The sequence below is a fragment of the Helianthus annuus genome, chromosome 13, assembly GCF_002127325.2.
Source record: "Helianthus annuus cultivar XRQ/B chromosome 13, HanXRQr2.0-SUNRISE, whole genome shotgun sequence".
NCBI lineage: Eukaryota > Viridiplantae > Streptophyta > Magnoliopsida > Asterales > Asteraceae > Helianthus > Helianthus annuus.
This window is the reverse complement of record NC_035445.2, coordinates 93,615,839-93,633,853: the sequence shown is the minus strand read 5'-3', so window position 1 is coordinate 93,633,853 and position 18,015 is coordinate 93,615,839. Positions and strand designations below refer to the sequence as shown.

The 18,015-nt window shown below is 36.0% G+C and overlaps 3 protein-coding genes and 2 pseudogenes across 3 annotated transcripts; 4 read left to right on the top strand and 1 right to left on the bottom strand.

The window, feature by feature from the left end:
- Positions 1-2,241: 2,241 nt before the first annotated feature.
- LOC110898656 (dirigent protein 22) lies at positions 2,242-2,918 on the top strand. The gene has a single exon (XM_022145471.2). It carries the CDS (start codon positions 2,285-2,287, stop codon positions 2,849-2,851), a length of 567 nt encoding a protein of 188 aa, XP_022001163.1. The 5' UTR covers positions 2,242-2,284; the 3' UTR covers positions 2,852-2,918.
- Positions 2,919-6,531: 3,613 nt separating this feature from the next.
- On the top strand, positions 6,532-7,298 carry LOC110898657 (annotated as a pseudogene).
- Positions 7,299-9,178: 1,880 nt separating this feature from the next.
- On the top strand, positions 9,179-9,859 carry LOC110901301. The gene has a single exon (XM_022148137.1). It carries the CDS (start codon positions 9,179-9,181, stop codon positions 9,857-9,859), a length of 681 nt encoding a protein of 226 aa, XP_022003829.1.
- Positions 9,860-11,779: 1,920 nt separating this feature from the next.
- LOC110898659 lies at positions 11,780-14,141 on the top strand (annotated as a pseudogene).
- Positions 14,142-14,164: 23 nt separating this feature from the next.
- Positions 14,165-17,434, bottom strand: LOC110898660 (protein BUNDLE SHEATH DEFECTIVE 2, chloroplastic). The gene is made up of 4 exons (XM_022145472.2): positions 17,084-17,434; positions 16,834-16,870; positions 15,527-15,610; positions 14,165-14,426 (listed from the first exon to the last, which is right to left on the bottom strand). The coding sequence occupies exons 1-4, from the start codon at positions 17,363-17,365 to the stop codon at positions 14,374-14,376; spliced, it is 456 nt and encodes a 151-aa protein (XP_022001164.1). The 5' UTR covers positions 17,366-17,434; the 3' UTR covers positions 14,165-14,373.
- Between the last annotated feature and the right edge of the window lie 581 nt (positions 17,435-18,015).

Sequence of the window (18,015 nt, the reverse complement as noted above, 5' to 3'; positions counted from 1 at the left end):
TGCTATCATCATCGACGCCTCAAAAAAATATAAAAAACCCAACAAACAAAAATAAAAAAGAACGAGTGGATTCTGGAAAAAAAAAGTTTTGGCTCAGATTTTCCGAACATCCGAGGCTGCAAAGTGGGGTTGCGGGTTCAAAAACCTACCCTCCACCATCCTTGCCACGCCATCGTCAAAAAAATATACGTTTTTTGTATCATCATTGCCAAGAACGCCATCGTCAAGATCAATTGTCGGGGAAAAAAGTTTCGTATTATCAGTACCAAACGACACAAAAGAACTCACTCCCTGATCCGACAACTTTTCGGTCGGCACAACGGGGCACCACCGGCACCAGCGAGCACCACGTGGCACCACCGGGCACCATCGGCACCGCTTGCAAAATCAATCACCTGTAAAAAACAGGCGACATCAAAGCCAACCAACAGAAACACACAAAGCATCTCTAACATAACACCCAAAACCCATTTCATAAAGAATATCCAAATCAAGGAAAAACCCGGCACCAAAAACAAACAAACATGTTGCACAGTGTTACTGCATCTAAGCCTTTTTAGCTCTAAAGTATACCCAAAATCAAAAGAACCCAGCATACCCAAAATCAAAAAGAAACCCAGTAAAAAAAGCCAAAATCCTACCAAACCACCAGGACCACCGCTCTTTTCCGGCAAGGCTGGTTCTGACGGCGACTTATAGTGGACGACCGGCTCTTTTCCGGCAAGGCCGGTTCTGACGGCGGCTTACAGTGGTGTTAGGTGGTTGCACTCGCCACAACAACCACCCCTTCAACCCACCCCTTCACCGATCATTCACCGCCGCCTCTACCTCCGAAGAACGTCGACATGAGAGATAAGAGAGTGCATATGAGGGGGCGCCGGTGTGGATGTGGTGTTTGGGAGTTGCCGGTAACCCACCACCGCCGTCAAGACCCACCACCACCGTCAAAACCTACCACCACAGTCTTGAAGATGGTTTCCTGAAGGCGAGAGATGAGTGGTTTCAATAGAGAGAGATGAAAATAAGTAGTTGCAAGTTTGATTTTCAAAGAGAGAGAGGGATGAGTGGTTTCTTAAAGATGAGATGAGTAGTTGCAGGTTTTATTTTCAAGAGAGAGAGAGATGGATGAATATGTTTTGAACGAATTTGAGACAGAGAGAGAAATTAAGTGATTTCAAATTTTGGGGGAGTGTGAAATATGTCTCAATCAGACATACTTTAATTTAATAGAGAGATGATATGATGTATTGAGTAAATGACTATAATACCCCTTATTCTGATTGGTGGATAGTGGTTCTCACGGTTCTTACAACTGGGGATGGTTTCTATTTTAGCGGCTCCCTAGGGTAAGGTTATTGTAAAAAAGGTTAAAAGTGTGAGAAATGTGAGAAATATTGTGGAGATGACATGTGTCCTAAATCTAAATTAATTCAAAAGGGTTAACAAGTAATTTTATCATTTTTTTGAACGACAAATTTGGATCACTGACGGACCAACAAAGTTGGGAATGGGGAGATCTTGGGTTCAAGTCCCACAGACGACAGTGATTAAAGTAATTTTATCATTAATTCAATTAATTAAAAACTTCCCATAACCGTCACCTTAATTATAGGAACTGGATTTTTTTTAAAAGATCTCTATAAACACCATTCAGCAAGTATATAACACCATTCAGCAAGTATATAACACAATTCAGTAAGTATATAACACCATTCAGTAAGTATACAACAACATTCAGCAAGTATATAACACTATTCAGTAAGCATATAACACCATTCAGTAAGTATATAACACCATTCATGGACTAAACATCTGATCGAAACATATTTTTTCCTCTATATAAGTATAGCAATATGGTACTCATATTAAAGATAAAAAAAACGCTTGTTATTATGGTGTAATTTTTTTTTTTTAAAAAAAAGTTACGTATAAAAAGTTATTGATGTTTAAAAAAGACGGGGGAAAGTTACATGTACATTAATGTTAGTTTCTTAATTTAAAAATGTTAAATTTACCTATATACCCTTAATCTAGAAAATTAATATGTTTAATAGTAAATATTATTTACAATTTTGTCATTATCAAAGATCTAATGGTGTTGATTTTTTCTTACATTTATCACAAAAAAAAACTTTTTTTTACAGGAACCTCTACCTCTCTATATATATATATATATATATATATTAATGATATAGTAGAGTGTTTGGTAGAGAAAGCAACTTCCATGAATTACCATTCTTACATTATAAATAAAAAAACAAACCAACCCTCAAATCCCAAAAAAATGGCCACCTTTCTCCTCCCCTTTACTCTCTCACTCCTCACCACTCTCTCACTAACTTCTCCGGCCACCGGAACCACCCCGAAAACCTCCAACCCAAACCCAATCAAGCTCGGAACCGAAAAACTCAGCCACTTCCAATTCTACTGGAATGACATCCAAAGCGGACCCAACCCAACTTCCATTAGCATTGTCAAACCACCACCAACCACCACCTCAGCCACCGGGTTTGGCACCGTAAACATGATCGACAACCCGTTAACCGACAAACCCGATAACAACTCGCAGATTCTAGGGCGAGCACAAGGGTTTTATGGGCTGTCTTCCCAAGAGGAAATAGGGTTGTTGATGGCTATGAATTTTGTGTTTACGACCGGGCGGTATAACGGCAGTACGTTGACAGTGTTGGGGCGGAATGCGGTGTTGCAGAAGGTGAGGGAGATGCCGGTGATTGGTGGTACTGGGCTTTTCCGGTTTGCTAGAGGGTATGTTCAGGCGAGTACGTATACACTCAACATGCAAACTAGGGATGCTATTGTTAAGTATAATGTTTATGTTCTGCATTATTGAAGTTTGTATGTTTAAAGTATCATATTAATTATATTAGCTTATTAATAATATGTTTTTTTTAGTAGCATGGGTATTGTTGTGTATAAGAACATCCGTAATGGTTAATGTCTCCTTAAAACATTTTTCTTCCGTCACATCAGCATCATAACGTCCCTTTAAAAAATGTGTAATGGTTAACGTCTCATAATGCCCTTTAAATCATTACTTTTCATGTTAGATATATGTAGATTGGTGATTTTGTATTTAAGATGATGTGTCATGTTTAGGGCTGCAAATGAACCAAACGTTCGGCGAACAGTTCGTGAACCGTTCGGTGGGAAGTTCATTTGTGTTCGTTCGTTTATTAAACAAACGAACACGAACAAGAAATTTCGTTCGTTTAGTTAAATGAACAAACATGAACAGAGGTCGTGTTCATTCGTTTATGTTCGTGAACGTTCGGTAACGTGTTCGTTTGTGTTCGATAGTCCATTAGTGTTTTTAGTTTTTATATTTATTTAAATACTTCAAAATTCCGATAAATTAAATATCTGATAAGTGTCAGTATATTATATATTCTGTTTATGAACGATTTTTTGTGTTCATTTGTTTCCATTTGTGTTCATAAACATTAGTTTGTGCTCATTTGTGTTCGTCAACGTTCGTTTTTGTTCGTTGCCTAAAATTAACAAACAAACACAAACGAATACGAACAAGTTCATTTCCTTAACAAACGAACCCGAACATAAAATATCGTTCGATAAGTGTTCGTGAATGGTTCGCGAACATATATATTTCTTAACAAACGAACACAAACAAGGTTTTGTTCGTGTTCGTTTGGTTCGTTTGCAGCCCAAGACTCATGTTGATAAAACTTTAAAGTTTTTTTTATAAAAGTTGATATTCTGGTTTCCATGGTTCGATATGTTTACAAGTGTAAAAATTCACTGAAAAAGTATTATAGCTACAGTTAACTTTAATCATCGCATGTTGATAAAGAAAAGCATGATGTTGGTTTGCATGAACTGATTTTGGTTAGGTAAATCATGACATTGCTGACAAAAACATTTAGTGGGGAGGGTGTCATCTATGACATAGTAATAGTACTCGTTTTAATTTTATCGGTTTATTTTTGTGGTTTCTTACATAGTCTTTTAGGTTGCGTGGTATGGATATAGTAAAATACGTGTGGGAGTTCGTAAGAGAGAAGAAGATGCTGAGGTGGAAGGTGAGCGGGAGAAAAAGGGTCAACGCGAGGAGTGGGAGTTTGGATGCCATACCGTGCACATTAGATACACCAACTCACTTGTTAAATTCTAGGTTCTAAATTATCGAAACCAACCAAAACGTCAAAACCAAACAAGTTGGCTGCTTTGGGTGGTTTGAAATATATACGGTCCAACACACGGTTTGGTTTTAACGATTTGTCAGTTTAGGATTTGGAATTTGGAACTGGTTACGTAAATTGAACAGGCCATTTAACATTTATTTTTTCATTTTAGAAATATAAGGTTAGACACTAACACATATATTCATGAACAACCCATATAATTGTTAAAAATTTTAGTATAAAAATATGCTTTGGAAAAAAAAAATTAATTGTCTAAACCACTGTAGTGGTTCGGTTCTGTTTCGAACTGATGACCTCCAGAGAAGCCTAGTTCTAAATTTCATTGTCACCACCAATGTCCTTCAATGTAATGCTAGTGGGAGTTGAACTTGAGACCTCAAAGAGAGAAACCGAGTGACTAACCACTAGACCAACTTGTCAGGACAGGGAAACCGTATTTTTAAAAACCGAAATTTATGTCATGATTTAGGGTTTTATTTAACTACTTTACTCTACTTACACCAATAATCTTAAATTACACCCTTGCTTAGATTTAAATTTGAGACCTCCTTTCTAAGAGTCATCATGTTTAGGTTTCGGTAAAACCTAATTTTTGAACTTAAAAAAATCTTTTACACCTAAATACCAAATAACCCAAGAGTTATAAGGAGTGAACTCACATTTTTTAAGATAAATAATTTATGGATTGGTTTACGCTTTAGTGAAACATATCTAAACATACCAAATTGTATATAACTCTTAAAATGCTGTTCAAAATATATATATATATATATATATATATATATATATAGCACTTAGAATGTTATATTATACCTACACATTATTTATTTTAATTTTCTTGATACATAACATTGCTTATCTTTATTGTTAGTATATAAACATAAATATATAACACAACTAATCATAATCAACTAAAGGTGTTATTAACATATTTTTTTTAAGAATGAATAACTTACATATTCACTGTATCTATATTTCTTTGTCCATCACGACTCAAACCCTCAACCTCATTAAAAGAGCCATCCGTCCACAACATATTTGTTACTTTGTACCCTTAGTTACAAACCCTTGCTAAACAATCTAATAAAGAAATAGTGTAAGTATTGGGATAAAACTCATAGTTAGTGAGAAAACCTAGGATACTCTAACCTCCTAACATTTTTTTTTATTTTGAAAAAATCACACACGTAATATACACGTTTTTAAGAGTTTTAAGCAAAAAAAAAAAAAAAAAAAAAAGCCGAGAGGATATTAAAAAAAAAAAAACAAAGTTTTGCACAATACGACTGTAACATATGTTACACATGACTGTTAGTTACATATGTTACACAAAAACTTGTTTATTTAATTTTAGAAAAAATCTAGTTGGTGTTCTTTTTATATTTTTTTTTTGCCCAAAATCTTTAAAAACATGTATATTACGTGTGTGATCTTTTAAAAAAAAAAATTATTGAACAGTTAGAGTTTCAAAAGTTTTCTCAAGAATTAAGATTCCTTATTTAAGAAAGAAATGTTATTCAAGCTTTTAGAAGTAATGTTCCAATTTGTTAAGGTGTAAGAAATAAAGACCACAAAATAACATATCTAGATATTTTCTGTTCTCCAAAACAAGTCCACTTGCTTTCTATAAACCATCACACACAACTTTTACTACATTTATTCTATCTCATTCTCCAAGGTTCTTCTCCATGGTCGGTTATAAGTGCCACTCGTTTATTCGTGACCCCAATATCTTTAAGAATCAAATGCCATGAAATTAAGGCCACATAAAGATATTTTGTATTCTTAGGCAAAATGCAATCAACTTTAAAGTGAGAATCCAATAACAACTTGTACGTAGTACATAGAAGATAATTATATGTACTGAGAAGCGAAAGAGAGATTGTTTGAAACCCGTCTTATGTCGATAACCTCTTGGTCTAGTGGCACAAAGTGTTTATACCCATTAAAGTTGAGTTGGTTCGAGTCCCACAAAGTGGGTATTAAGTGGATTATAGAAGTGAGTTTTAGAGGGGGTGTGTGATCGGCGTTCAAAAAGAAAATCCTCTTGTGTATTAGATTTAAAACAATAGGTATAAGTTTCTATAGAGATATACAAGATTTTGCGTAGTTCTCTACGTAGAGGTGATTCTATAATGAAGAAAAAGTTTTAAATATAATAGTCCTTAACATGCGATGCGTACGATATTAAATCACGCATGTTATAAAATTCAAACCCTAATCATGCATGAACAAAATATAACATGCGTGATTTTCTGTTTTGTTCATGCGTGATTATGTATGTGTGATTATATGATTTCTTCATGCGTGATTATGTGGTTTTGTTCATGTGTGATTAGGGTTTGAATTTTATAACATGCGTGGTTTAATATCGTACACATTACACGTTAAGGACTATTGCATGTTAACCTTCCCCTGTATTGAATATATTCTATATATTTTCAAAACAAATACGATTCCATTGTTGTGATATATTCTTCTATGAATACACGATATTCTTTAGTCTTTATCTTGCCACAAATTTCTCAACTTGTTCTTTATAAAGCATGATGGTTTATTTAGTCTCTCACTTTTTAACCAAGTGCTTATAGTTCCTAAAAAACATGACTAGGTACTACAACAACAATAAGATATCATACTATGACTATATCCGACAACTCTCCATCCCGATCCACTTCATGTTCTTCGTATGTGTTGTGTTCATCTTCTTGTGTTTCACTTGGTACACCAACTATGAGTCAAAGGTCGAGCGGTTCGTACACCACTTGAAGATCTTCCTCATGCTCACCCCCATCGCGCTTTTGGTTCTAGTACACTGCCTTTCTAGCAATTGGTTCTTGTCGTCGTTGGTGCCTTATCCAGAGAAAGATTTGTTACACCGAGCCGGAGGGTCTCCATGAGGTGTAGCCATTATGCTTGTGTTCCTCATTTATATGGTGTCTGTTCGGTCATATGTTCGTGAACGTTGGTTTCCTCTAAGTAGATGATAATCGAGTTATCAGTTATGTTTTTATGTAACTTTGTTAATATTTATTGTACAAAAAAACATAATCGGGATCATATTTTATGGTTAGTGTTGTGATTGTTATATATATTATATATACATGTGGTTTGATCTTCATTTTACTTATATGTTTATGAAATGTGAATATGTGATGAGTGAACCGTGGGATTGTATTTGAACGACAAGAGTCTTTGTCTTAATGATTATGATTTGCTAATAAAGTGTGCTATGATTAAAATATATAAAATCTTTTTATGTGTTTACTGGTTTAAGTTATATCTTATTTTATTTATAGAATAAAGGATTTTAATAACCTCAACTATTGCATGTTGGTCGGCAACGGTTTCAACTTCAAAAATTTTCACTGGCGGTCATAGCTTTTCACATATTGGCCTTCAATGGACCCTGACTAATGGAACTCTAAAGCCGTTAGTCTCCGGTCACCGGAAAAACGATTTTGGCCGGAAAACTCCTTTTTAGCCGGAAAACTCAACTTTTTCGTGTCAAACCTCTTTGTAACCTCATTATGCACATTTCGTAACATTTTCTAGTAAAAAGCCTCAATTATTAAGGTCACCGGAAAAACTCTTTTTTTGCCGGAAAACTTCTTTTTGGCCAGAAAAGTCAACTTTTTAGCCGGAAAACTCAAAGTTTTCGTCCCAAACCTGTTTGTAACCATAGATCAGACCTTTAAGAACCTTTTTCCGACCAAAATCGTTTTTCCGGCGACCGGAGACTAACGGTTTTAGGGTTCTGTTAGTCAGGGTCCATTGAAGACCAATATGTGAAAAGATGGGACCGCTAATGGGAATTTTTGAAGTTAGGACCATTGCCGGCCAACGCGCAATAGTTAGGATTATTAAAATCCATTGTTCCTTTTTTATTAGGTTTGTTGGTTTAATTAGTTTTTGAGTCATAATAGGTTTAGGTTTGTTTAAATAAAAGTCATGTTTAATTGTTTGTTGGGTCGAGACGTAGAAGTCTCTTGTGAGCAGGGTGACTCGACTGTATAAAAAAAATAAGTTGTGATTAAGGGCCTTGATATTTAAGGAGCGCAGACTATTACCATAGATCAATGTTGTAGAAGGCGCTAGGCGCTAGTCGGGCGGTGAGGTACCGCCTAGGGATTAATCGGGATTAATCGGAATGGGATTTTTATATGTATTTTTTCAAAATTATATATATATATATATATATATATATATATATATATATACCCAATAATATAAAAATAATACTTCAAAATTCACATAAATACTTCAAGTTTCAGATAGTATGGTTCGATTTTGACCAATTTTGACCGCCTAGGACCGCCTAGTACCGCCTAGGACCGATTTTGACCAATTTTGACCGATTAATATAGTCCGATTAATCCGATTTTTGACCGCCTAGGACCGCCTAGGTACCGCCTAGGACCGACTTTGACCATGGCCGATTAATTGACCGACTAGCTCAAAATTAGGCAGTAAGTGACCGCCTAACGCCTAGGCGGCCGATTGCCGATTTCTGCAACGCTGATCTATGGCATGTTTCGATTATTTAAATATGATTTTATAAGCTTTGGTCCTATCAACGTATTAAAAATTGTTGGGATAAAGAGTTTATGTCATTAATCTTTGTGATTTTTTTCATGTTTTACAAATTAGATTTGAAGAGGTGATTAAGGGTTTAACTTCGTTTAATTTTCAGTTTTGAGTTTTCTTTTCACTAATAATCACTCCAACTCAGACAAAATGTAACATGGAGTTGGAGAAAGTTGCTCAACATTAGGCCGGTAATTCAAAAACACTGTTGGACCAAGTTGGGTAATGGTACTACAACGCCTGTTTGGTTTGATAGATGGGATGACGTGTGTCCGTTGGGATCTTTTATTACGCCAAGGGTGATAACGAATGCGGGTTATACGTTACACACAAAAGTAGCTGATTTAAACGATAACAGTATGTGGGAATGGCCGAACGGTTGGATGGATCGGTATCCGAACCTTCAGACCATGTCAAACTGTGTTTTAAATCCAACGGTGCCGGATAGACTTTTTTGGCGGACCAGATCTGGTAGAGAGGTTGATTTTAGTGCGTCTGTGGTTTGGGATGATATTCGAGTGGTGCGTGATGAAGTTCCTTGGACGGGTATGGTTTGGTTTTCTCAAGCGATCCCTCGCCATTCGTTCTTCATGTGGTTACTGGTAAACAAGAAGTTAAAAACTCAAGATGTGATGAGATCATGGTGCGTGTCGGGCAATGCTAATTTTAACCTTCTATGTTGTTTGCTGTGTACGGCTGGCCCGGATTCTCACGAGCACTTGTTTTTCGAGTGCCAATATGCATCGCAGGTTTGGAATGGTATTAAAGGAAAAGCTGGTATGGATACGGTTCATAACTCTTGGGATAGTATCTATGATCACCTTGAACGGTATGCTAAATCAACGTCTGCCCGTCACATTATTGGGAAGCTTGTGGTTAGTGCAGCGGCGTATTTTGTGTGGCAGGAGAGGAACCAACGTCTTTTCTCATCTAGGAAAAGGAATGCAATCAAGCTTATTGAGGTGATTTTAGCAACGGTTCGGTTGAAACTGCAGTCTATGCGATTCAAGAGGACTAACCAGATTCATGGGATTCTTCAGGAATGGAGCTTGCCTCGCGGGTTGCTGATGGAAGATGATGACTGTGGTTAATCGTTAATTGTAGTTAATCTGTTGTTTTTGCTGTTTGCTAGTTGCTTGGTTTACTTTGTATGTTGGTTGCGTTTTGCTTGTAAACTCTATGTATGGTATGCCATGCTGGAGAACTGTGGACTAAGTTTTTGTCCACACTTGGTTTATTTGGTTGATTTATAAAATTCACCGGGGTAACCCTTTACCCAATAATCACTCCAACTCGGATGTGTATGATTGTGTACAAAACACGTGTATCATCATATTTCCATATATGTATTAGGGTCTTATTCTAAAATAATATGACAACCCCGATTCTAGAATCTGCTTCGTTTTAATAAAGAAAATAATCATGTTTTAAGACTTCAAGTTGATTGCAAAATCTTAGTGTTATGTGCATCTTTTCACTCTGATTATCCAACATTTTCAACGTGCAAAAATCAATAATTTTATAGCAAATATCTTATACCCCAAGAAACCTATATATATAGGGCCGCTAGAATGAGAACCACCTCGAGTTGTAAGAACCGCGAGAACTACTTGATCCGGGGCGAGGTGGACCATTTTTTTTTTCAAAAACGTAGATGCATGTATTATAAACACATTCGTAAAAAAAAATGCCGTGCGTGTAGTTTTTTACACCACAAGTTTGTGGTTTACGAGTTCCGTAAATTACGGAACTCGTAAACCACAAACTTGTGGTGTAAAAAACTACACGCACGGCATTTTTTAAAATTTTTTTTTACGAATGTGTTTATAATACATGCATCTACGTTTTTGAAAAAAAAAATTGGTCCCCCGTACGGTGTGGTTCTCGCAGTTCTTACAACTTGAGATGGTTCTCATTCTAGCGGTCCCCTATATATATATAGGGAGAAGATCATGCGAGAACCACCTCTTATTGTGAGAACCGCGAGAACCAATGTGAACACACCAAAAATGCCTAAAAATAGCTAAAAATCACACAAAATTTTTTTTTAATATTTTTTATATAAAAATCGCTACTTTTCGAAGCCAAAAAATTTTTTTTTTTTTTAAATTTTTTTTTTAAAAAAAAGTTTTTTTTTTGCCACTAAAAGTAGCGATTTGAGCATAAAAAATATTAAAAAAAAAATTTAGATTTTTTTTAGATTTGTTTAGATTTTTTTTTAGATTTTTTTAGGTTTTTTGGGGGATTTAGTTTTTAGCATTTTAGCTGAGGGGGGGGGTTTAGGTTTTTTTTTTTTTGGGGGGGGGGGGTTAGGTTTTTTTAGGTATTTTAGGTTGTGTTCACATTGGTTTTCAAGGTTCTCACAATAAGGGTGGTTCTCGCATGAGCCCCTCCCTATATATATATATATATATATATATGGGTTAATTGTCAAAATCATCCCTAAGGTTTGGGCATGTTTGTCATTTTCATCTAAAACAACTTTTTTTGTACAATATAGTACTTCACTTTTGGGATTTTTTGTCATTTTCATTCAAACGTCTGACTTTTTTGCCAAAATCGTCCATGAGATTTGAGATTTTTTGTCATTTTCATCCAAAGTTTTGATAGAAAAAATAAAACAAATTAGATGTTTGGATGATAATGACAAAAAATCCCAAAAGTGAAGGACTATATTGTAAAAAAAAGTTGTTTTAGATGAAAATGACAAACATGTCAAAACCTCAAACAATTTTAGCAATTTACTTTATATATATATATATATATATATATATATATATATATATATATATATATATATATATATGTATGTATTTTACTTCTCCCATGATCACTTCAAATTAACTTATTACAATTGCTTACCATATGATTCATTATTTTATTATTAAATCAGATTTTTCTAAAATACACACGTAATCCTGTATTATAATCAAAGATCAATAATATCTTACTTGATGAGATAGATCATGAGTATTTATAAGTATTTTTTCACAAAAAGAAAATAGCAAAAAATGTCACAACCAAACAACCATATGGTGTCATGGTGGTGGGAAATGAGTAACAACAATAATCTTGCACTTTGTATTATTATCACCCTTACATTACTAATAATCTTAGCTATCCTATGGTTCAAGTTCACACTTTCAACCACCTCAAATGGTGCACCATCATTGCCACCGGGCCCCTACTCGTTGCCGATTGTCGGGTACCTCCCGTTCCTCGGTCCTGACTTGCACAAACAGTTCACGAACATGGCTCGCACCTATGGCCCCATCTTTAAGTTCTACATCGGAAGCAAGCTTCACGTAGTGGTCAACACACCGGACCTAGCAAAAATAGTGGTCCGTGACCAAGATGAGATCTTTGCTAACCACAACTTAACCGTAGCTGCATCGATAATAACTTATGGAGGCCAAGATATCGCGTGGGCTCATAATAACGCGCATTGGCGAAACCTACGAAAGATGTTTGTGCATGAGGTTTTGAGTAATAAAAATCTTGATGCTTGTAGTCCTTTTAGAAGAGATGAGGTTAGGAAAACAATCAAGAATGTGTATTGTAAAATCGGGACGAAAGTGAACATTAGCGAGATATCATTCTCGACTGAAGCGAACGTTGTAACGAACATGGTTTGGGAGAACTCGGCTAACCACGGGGCGAAAGATGGTCATCTTGGATTTGAGTTGCAAATGGTGGTTTCGAAGATCGTTGAGCTTCTTGGAAAGCCGAACATGTCTGATTACTTCCCGAGTCTTGCATGGTTTGATTTGCAAGGTGTCGAGCGCGACATGAAGGCGCAACTTAAGAAGATAGATCAGATTTTGGAGCGCATTATCGATGATCGATCAAATCTAACACTAAAAGGTTAGAGAATGGAAAGAAAGATTTCTTGCAAATCTTGTTAGACCTCAAGGATCAAAAAGATGCAACATCACTTAACTTGATTCAAATCAAGGCACTTCTTCAGGTAAGCTTTATTTTTTTAAGATTAAGTCAAAAGTCAAAGATGAGAGTCAGGGCGGAACTAAGGGTACAAATGAGCCAAGCCCGAGCTTGACCAGGCTTAAGCTCGAGCTCAATTAACTTATGAGAGCTCGAGCTTTGTTTTCAAAGCTCGAGTTTATTAACTATTAACTAATATGTTAAATAAAAATAATGTAAGTAATATACTCATTTAGGACCGCGAGCTCGATAAGTGAAGCTCGGACTCGTTTACTAAACCACTTATTTTTAGGTTTAGGCTTAGCTCGTAAACAAGTTTGAATGAGCTCAGCTCGGCTTATTTACTAGACAACTTCAGATAAAGGGTAGATGTTATTAAATATTAATAAAAACTAATATTACACTAAGGCTCGATAAGGCTCGACGAGCCTGACCAGTTTCATATGCGAGGCTCGAGCTCAGGCTCGGGCTTGATCAATAAACGAGCTTTATTTTAGGCTCAACCTCGGCTCGGGCTCGATAAGGCTCAGCTCGTTTCGAGCTTTTTTTTCGAGCTGCTTGGTTCCTTTGCACCCCTCGGCGGAACCAAGGGGGGTCAAACGGATCTGTTGACCCCTTACCATCAAAATTCTTGAGAATGTTTAATAAAATCTAAGTTGGTTTAGAATAAACACATGAGTTGTACCTTTGTTGTATCAAGTAAAGAGGACACCTTTACAATGACCTTGTACGACAAGTTTTGGTTCCACCACTGTAATGACTAGTTAATAGCTAAAATGACGATATGGTTAAATTTTGTTCTATGATCAGGACATTATGGTTGCGGGAACAGAAACGACGACAACAATGATAGAATGGGCAATGGCAGAGGTTCTAAACAACCATAATGTAATGAAGAAGGTTCAAGACGAACTAGACGACATCGTAGGAGTAAACAACGTTGTCGAAGAATCTCATCTCCCAAAACTAAAATACCTAGACGCGACAATTAAAGAAACATCGCGGTTGCATCCAGTAGCCCCTTTTCTAGTCCCGCGGTCACCAAGTAAGACTTGCAACATAGGTGGATACACCATCCTAAAGGGTTGTAACGTATTTGTTAACGTTTGGTCAATCCAACGTGATCCTCGATACTGGGACGATCCACTGGTGTTCAACCCTGAGAGGTTCTCGACAAACCATTGGGATTATAGCGGAAACAATTTGAAATTCTTTCCGTTTGGATCAGGGAGAAGAGTGTGTCCCGGTTTGCCATTGGGTGAGAAAATGTTAATGTATGTGTTGGCTTCGCTTTTGCACTCGTTTCATTGGAGCTTGCCCGTCGGTGAAGAGCATGACCTTTCCGAAAAATTTGGCATTACGCTAAAGAAAAGAAACCCGCTTATCGCTATCCCGTCGCAAAGGTTGGCCGATGCGAGCCTCTATATGTAATCACAACTTTTACACAAATAACATGTTAAAGTCCCTCAAAACTCGAAAGAAATTATATAATTACAAAAGTTATACAAGGTGACGACTCAAAACGGTTTTCAGATCTCCAGTAGTTTCGTATTGAATTCTAATACGCTAAATAAGATGCATATAATAAGAGAAATGATGGAGACTTTCGTATATGTTTGACAACGTGTTTAGCTGGAAAAAATGTGTAAAATCCGAAGCTAACTCATAAGCGTTTTGAATATCCGGAGCCTGCACACTTCTTGCAGAGTATCAATCCTACAAAAACACAAGTGAACATCCATACATCATGAATGATATATACAACATATATCAGAATTAACAAGTTTAGCCCTTTTTTATTTGAGTAAATTACAAAAATCGTCCTTTATGTATGTCACTTATTGCAAACTGTGTCCTTTATCTTCAATAATTACAGAAAACGTACTCGATGTTTGCAAACCCTTGCAAGTTATGTCCTTTAGCCTTAACTTAGTTAATTTTTGTGGTTAAATTTGACCAAATGGACCCCACATGAGGGTATTTTGGTCATTTTACTCTCATGTGAGGTCCATTTGGTCAGATTTAACCACAAAAATTAACTGAGTTAGTGCTAAAGGACATAACTTGCAAGAGTTTGCAAACATCGAGTACGTTTTCTGTAATTATTGAAGATAAAGGACACAGTTTGCAATAAGTGACATACATAAAGGACGATTTTTGTAATTTACTCCTTTTTTTATTTTTTTCTAGTTACACTGAGAACCTGTTAGGGAAAACCTACGGGGCCCACCCAGTACCCTGCTAACTAGTAGGACCAGGTAAACCGCAGCTTACGCTGGACACGTGACCTTCAAGGGGTAAAGGCGGAAAACCATTGGAAGCTGGATTCAAACCTGATACTACTGTGCCACCCCTTGAAGGTTTCTCGTTTCGATCTTGTTGGTACCTTGTAAATAAACGTTTCCACCTCCGATAAGGTTTAAAAGTACGGAATCGTGCCTCGAGGCATTTCCCCTTCGCCTCACGAGGCGTACGCCTCGAGGCGGAATTAAAAAATAAATATAAAAATTGTATATTTTATAAAAAAAAAAATAGTAACTAATTTCATCATCAGATTCATCAAAAACACACATAAAAAAGACATGAAATGTTTGAAATTGACACAAAAAGTCAAAAACATCAAAACCCCCTAAGGCGCAACTTTTCTTAGTGCCTCATCCCTATGAGGCACACGTACAAATTAACCTCCCTGACGCGCAGCCTCAGACTCGTTTTTTGGGCGCCTCGCCTCGACTCAGCCGTTTTGTTAAACCATCATCTCCGAAAAAACGAGAAATAAAATGTGAAAACTAGTGACCCGTAATTAGAATTATTACCTGCACCCTTGCATACTTTACACTCAACCGAACCCGTTTCCATTTTCATCCTCCCATCGTTACAGAAAACACACTTGGTGCCACCTATTCATCAAGCCAGATTGTTAAAACAAAGCTTCGCCTATACTTGAAACAACAATCACTACAACGAATATGCTAACCGTATGATATCTACACATTGTATGTAGAAATCTGTTTAAATATTTGTATCTTTGTTTTAACTGTGGCATATAAGATGGTTACCTAACCGCTTATCCCACTCGTTATCTAATGCCATGCACTACTTACAAGTGAACTATGCGGTTCTCTGTTTAAAATCGGTTCTGTATCGAACGCACCCCTTTTCTAAACATGATACATATGTATATCTTTCTAAAACTAAAGTTAATTTATATCTGTTTAGCTACTGAAAAACTGCTATGTTTAGCCCTGATGTGTAGGGCTGCAGCGAACCAAACGTTCGGCGAACAATTCGTGAACCGTTCAGTGGGAAGTTCGTTTGTGTCCGTTCGCTTATTAAACAAACGAACACGAAGTCACGAACAAGAAATTCCGTTCGTTTAGTTAAATGAACGAACATGAACAAAGGCCGCGTTCGTTCGTTTATGTGCATGAACGTTCGGTAACGTTTTCGTTTATGTTCGGTTGTGTTTGATAGTTCATTAGTGTTTTTATATTTTATTTAAATACTTCAGAGTTATGACAAATAAAATATTTAATAAGTGTCATTGTATTATATATTTTGTTCATGAACATTGTATTATATATTATGTTCATGAACGCTTGTTTGTGTTCGTTTGTTTCCATTTGTGTTCATGAACATTAGTTTGTGCTCATTTGCAGTGGCGGACTCAAAAATTATTTGTTGGGGGTGCGGACGAGTGTTTAGCCATATTTTTAAGGGGTGCGGTCGGGTTTTTTTGCCTAAAATATAAACTAAATTTTTTTTTCAAGGGGTGCGGCCGCCCACCCTGGCTAAAGGCAAGGTCCGCCCATGCTCATTTGTGTTCATCAACGTTCGTTTTCGTTTGTTGCCTAAAATCAACAAACAAACACAAACAAGTTCATTTCCTTAACAAACGAACACGAACACAAACATAAATCCTCATTCATGAACAGTTCGTGAACACATATATTTTTTAACAAACGAGCACGAACAAGGTCATGTTCGTGTTCGTTCGGTTCGTTTTCAGCCCTACTAATGTCAAAACTGGTAGTTTTTTTTTTTTTTTTTTTTTTTTTTTTTTTTGCAATCTTAAAACAAAAATGAGATAAAAAAAATGCATAACAATAATAAAAAAAAATACCATTTCCAGCACATTTCTCACAAGGAACAGGATCCCCCTACAAGAATTCAAATTAACCATCATTCATCATAACCCACAACAAAAATAAATAAAAATAAAATAAAATAAAAATTACACTCCTAATATGAAAAAGATGCTACATTTGATTCTGGGTCTCAAAGATTATACTTCCAAGATACATAATTAAAAAAAAAAAATTAAAAAAAAAACATAATTTTATATTTTAGTTGATGAAATACAAAGGGCAAACCTTGAGACCAAGAAACAGAGATAGAGAAATAGCAACCAAAACACTAATTGTAGCAAGAAATGTTTGAGTATCAAGAGGGGGTTTGAAGCCACTTGAGTATAACAAAATGGGATCAAGATTGAGTTTTTGTGGGTGGATTAAATGGAGTTTGGAGTAAGAAGAAACAGCAGACAAAAGGGTCTTGTGAGGGTCTGAAATGGAGATGTGTTGTGTGGGGTTGAAGTTAATGGAGGTTATTGAGGAGCAGAAAGATGGCAATGGAGGATGAGGAAGTGTAGCCATTGATGGAATTGGAGAGCAAGAAAGGGATAATATCCTGCTTGCTTTGCTTTGTGGCCATTTCTTTTCCTATGTTTTTTTTTTTTTTGCTTCCTTTTCTTGAAAAAGTATATTCCCAATTTTTTTTTCTTTTTTTTTTTGAGTTAAATGTGATTTTAGTTGAAGTTGTATTTAGTCCATTTTGACAGTTTAGTTCAAAGATTTTATTTTAGTCTGTGGGTTCAAAAAAATTTCACCATTGTCATTTTAATTCACTGGGTTAGCTTCATCCATTTTTTCTGTTAACGAGAATGACAATTCAATCATTTTATATGTAATTCTGTTAACTAGAAATGTAATTATAAAATGACCGAATTGCCTTTCTCGTTAACAGAAAAAATGGATGAAGTTAACTTAGTGGACTAAAATGGCAATGGTGAAACCTTTTTGGACCCACAGACGAAAAATTAAACATTTTGACTAAACTGGCAAAATGACCCAAACAACAGGGACTAAAATGACATTTAACTCTATTTTTTTAATAGCACTTTTTCATACTTAACGATCTCAGATGTGGGATAAGATACAGGGATCATTAGGTTTTGAGTTCGATTCTCATAAAAGGGTTTTCCCAGATTTATTGAGATTCCTCCTGAATTGGTGGTTACGCTGAT

Excerpts from the sequence above, each read along its gene's own strand:
- LOC110898656 (XM_022145471.2), top strand. The coding sequence starts at position 2,285 with ATGGCCACCTTTCTCCTCCCCTTTACTCTCTCACTCCTCACCACTCTC.
- LOC110898660 (XM_022145472.2), bottom strand. The coding sequence starts at position 17,365 with ATGGCTACACTTCCTCATCCTCCATTGCCATCTTTCTGCTCCTCAATA. Across the intron at positions 16,871-17,083 it reads CTCTGTTTCTTGGTCTCAAG|GGGGATCCTGTTCCTTGTGA; the intron begins GTTTGCCCTTTG and ends GAATTCTTGTAG. Across the intron at positions 14,427-15,526 it reads TAAAGTATGCAAGGGTGCAG|GATTGATACTCTGCAAGAAG; the intron begins GTAATAATTCTA and ends GTGTTTTTGTAG.
- LOC110901301 (XM_022148137.1), top strand. The coding sequence starts at position 9,179 with ATGTCAAACTGTGTTTTAAATCCAACGGTGCCGGATAGACTTTTTTGG.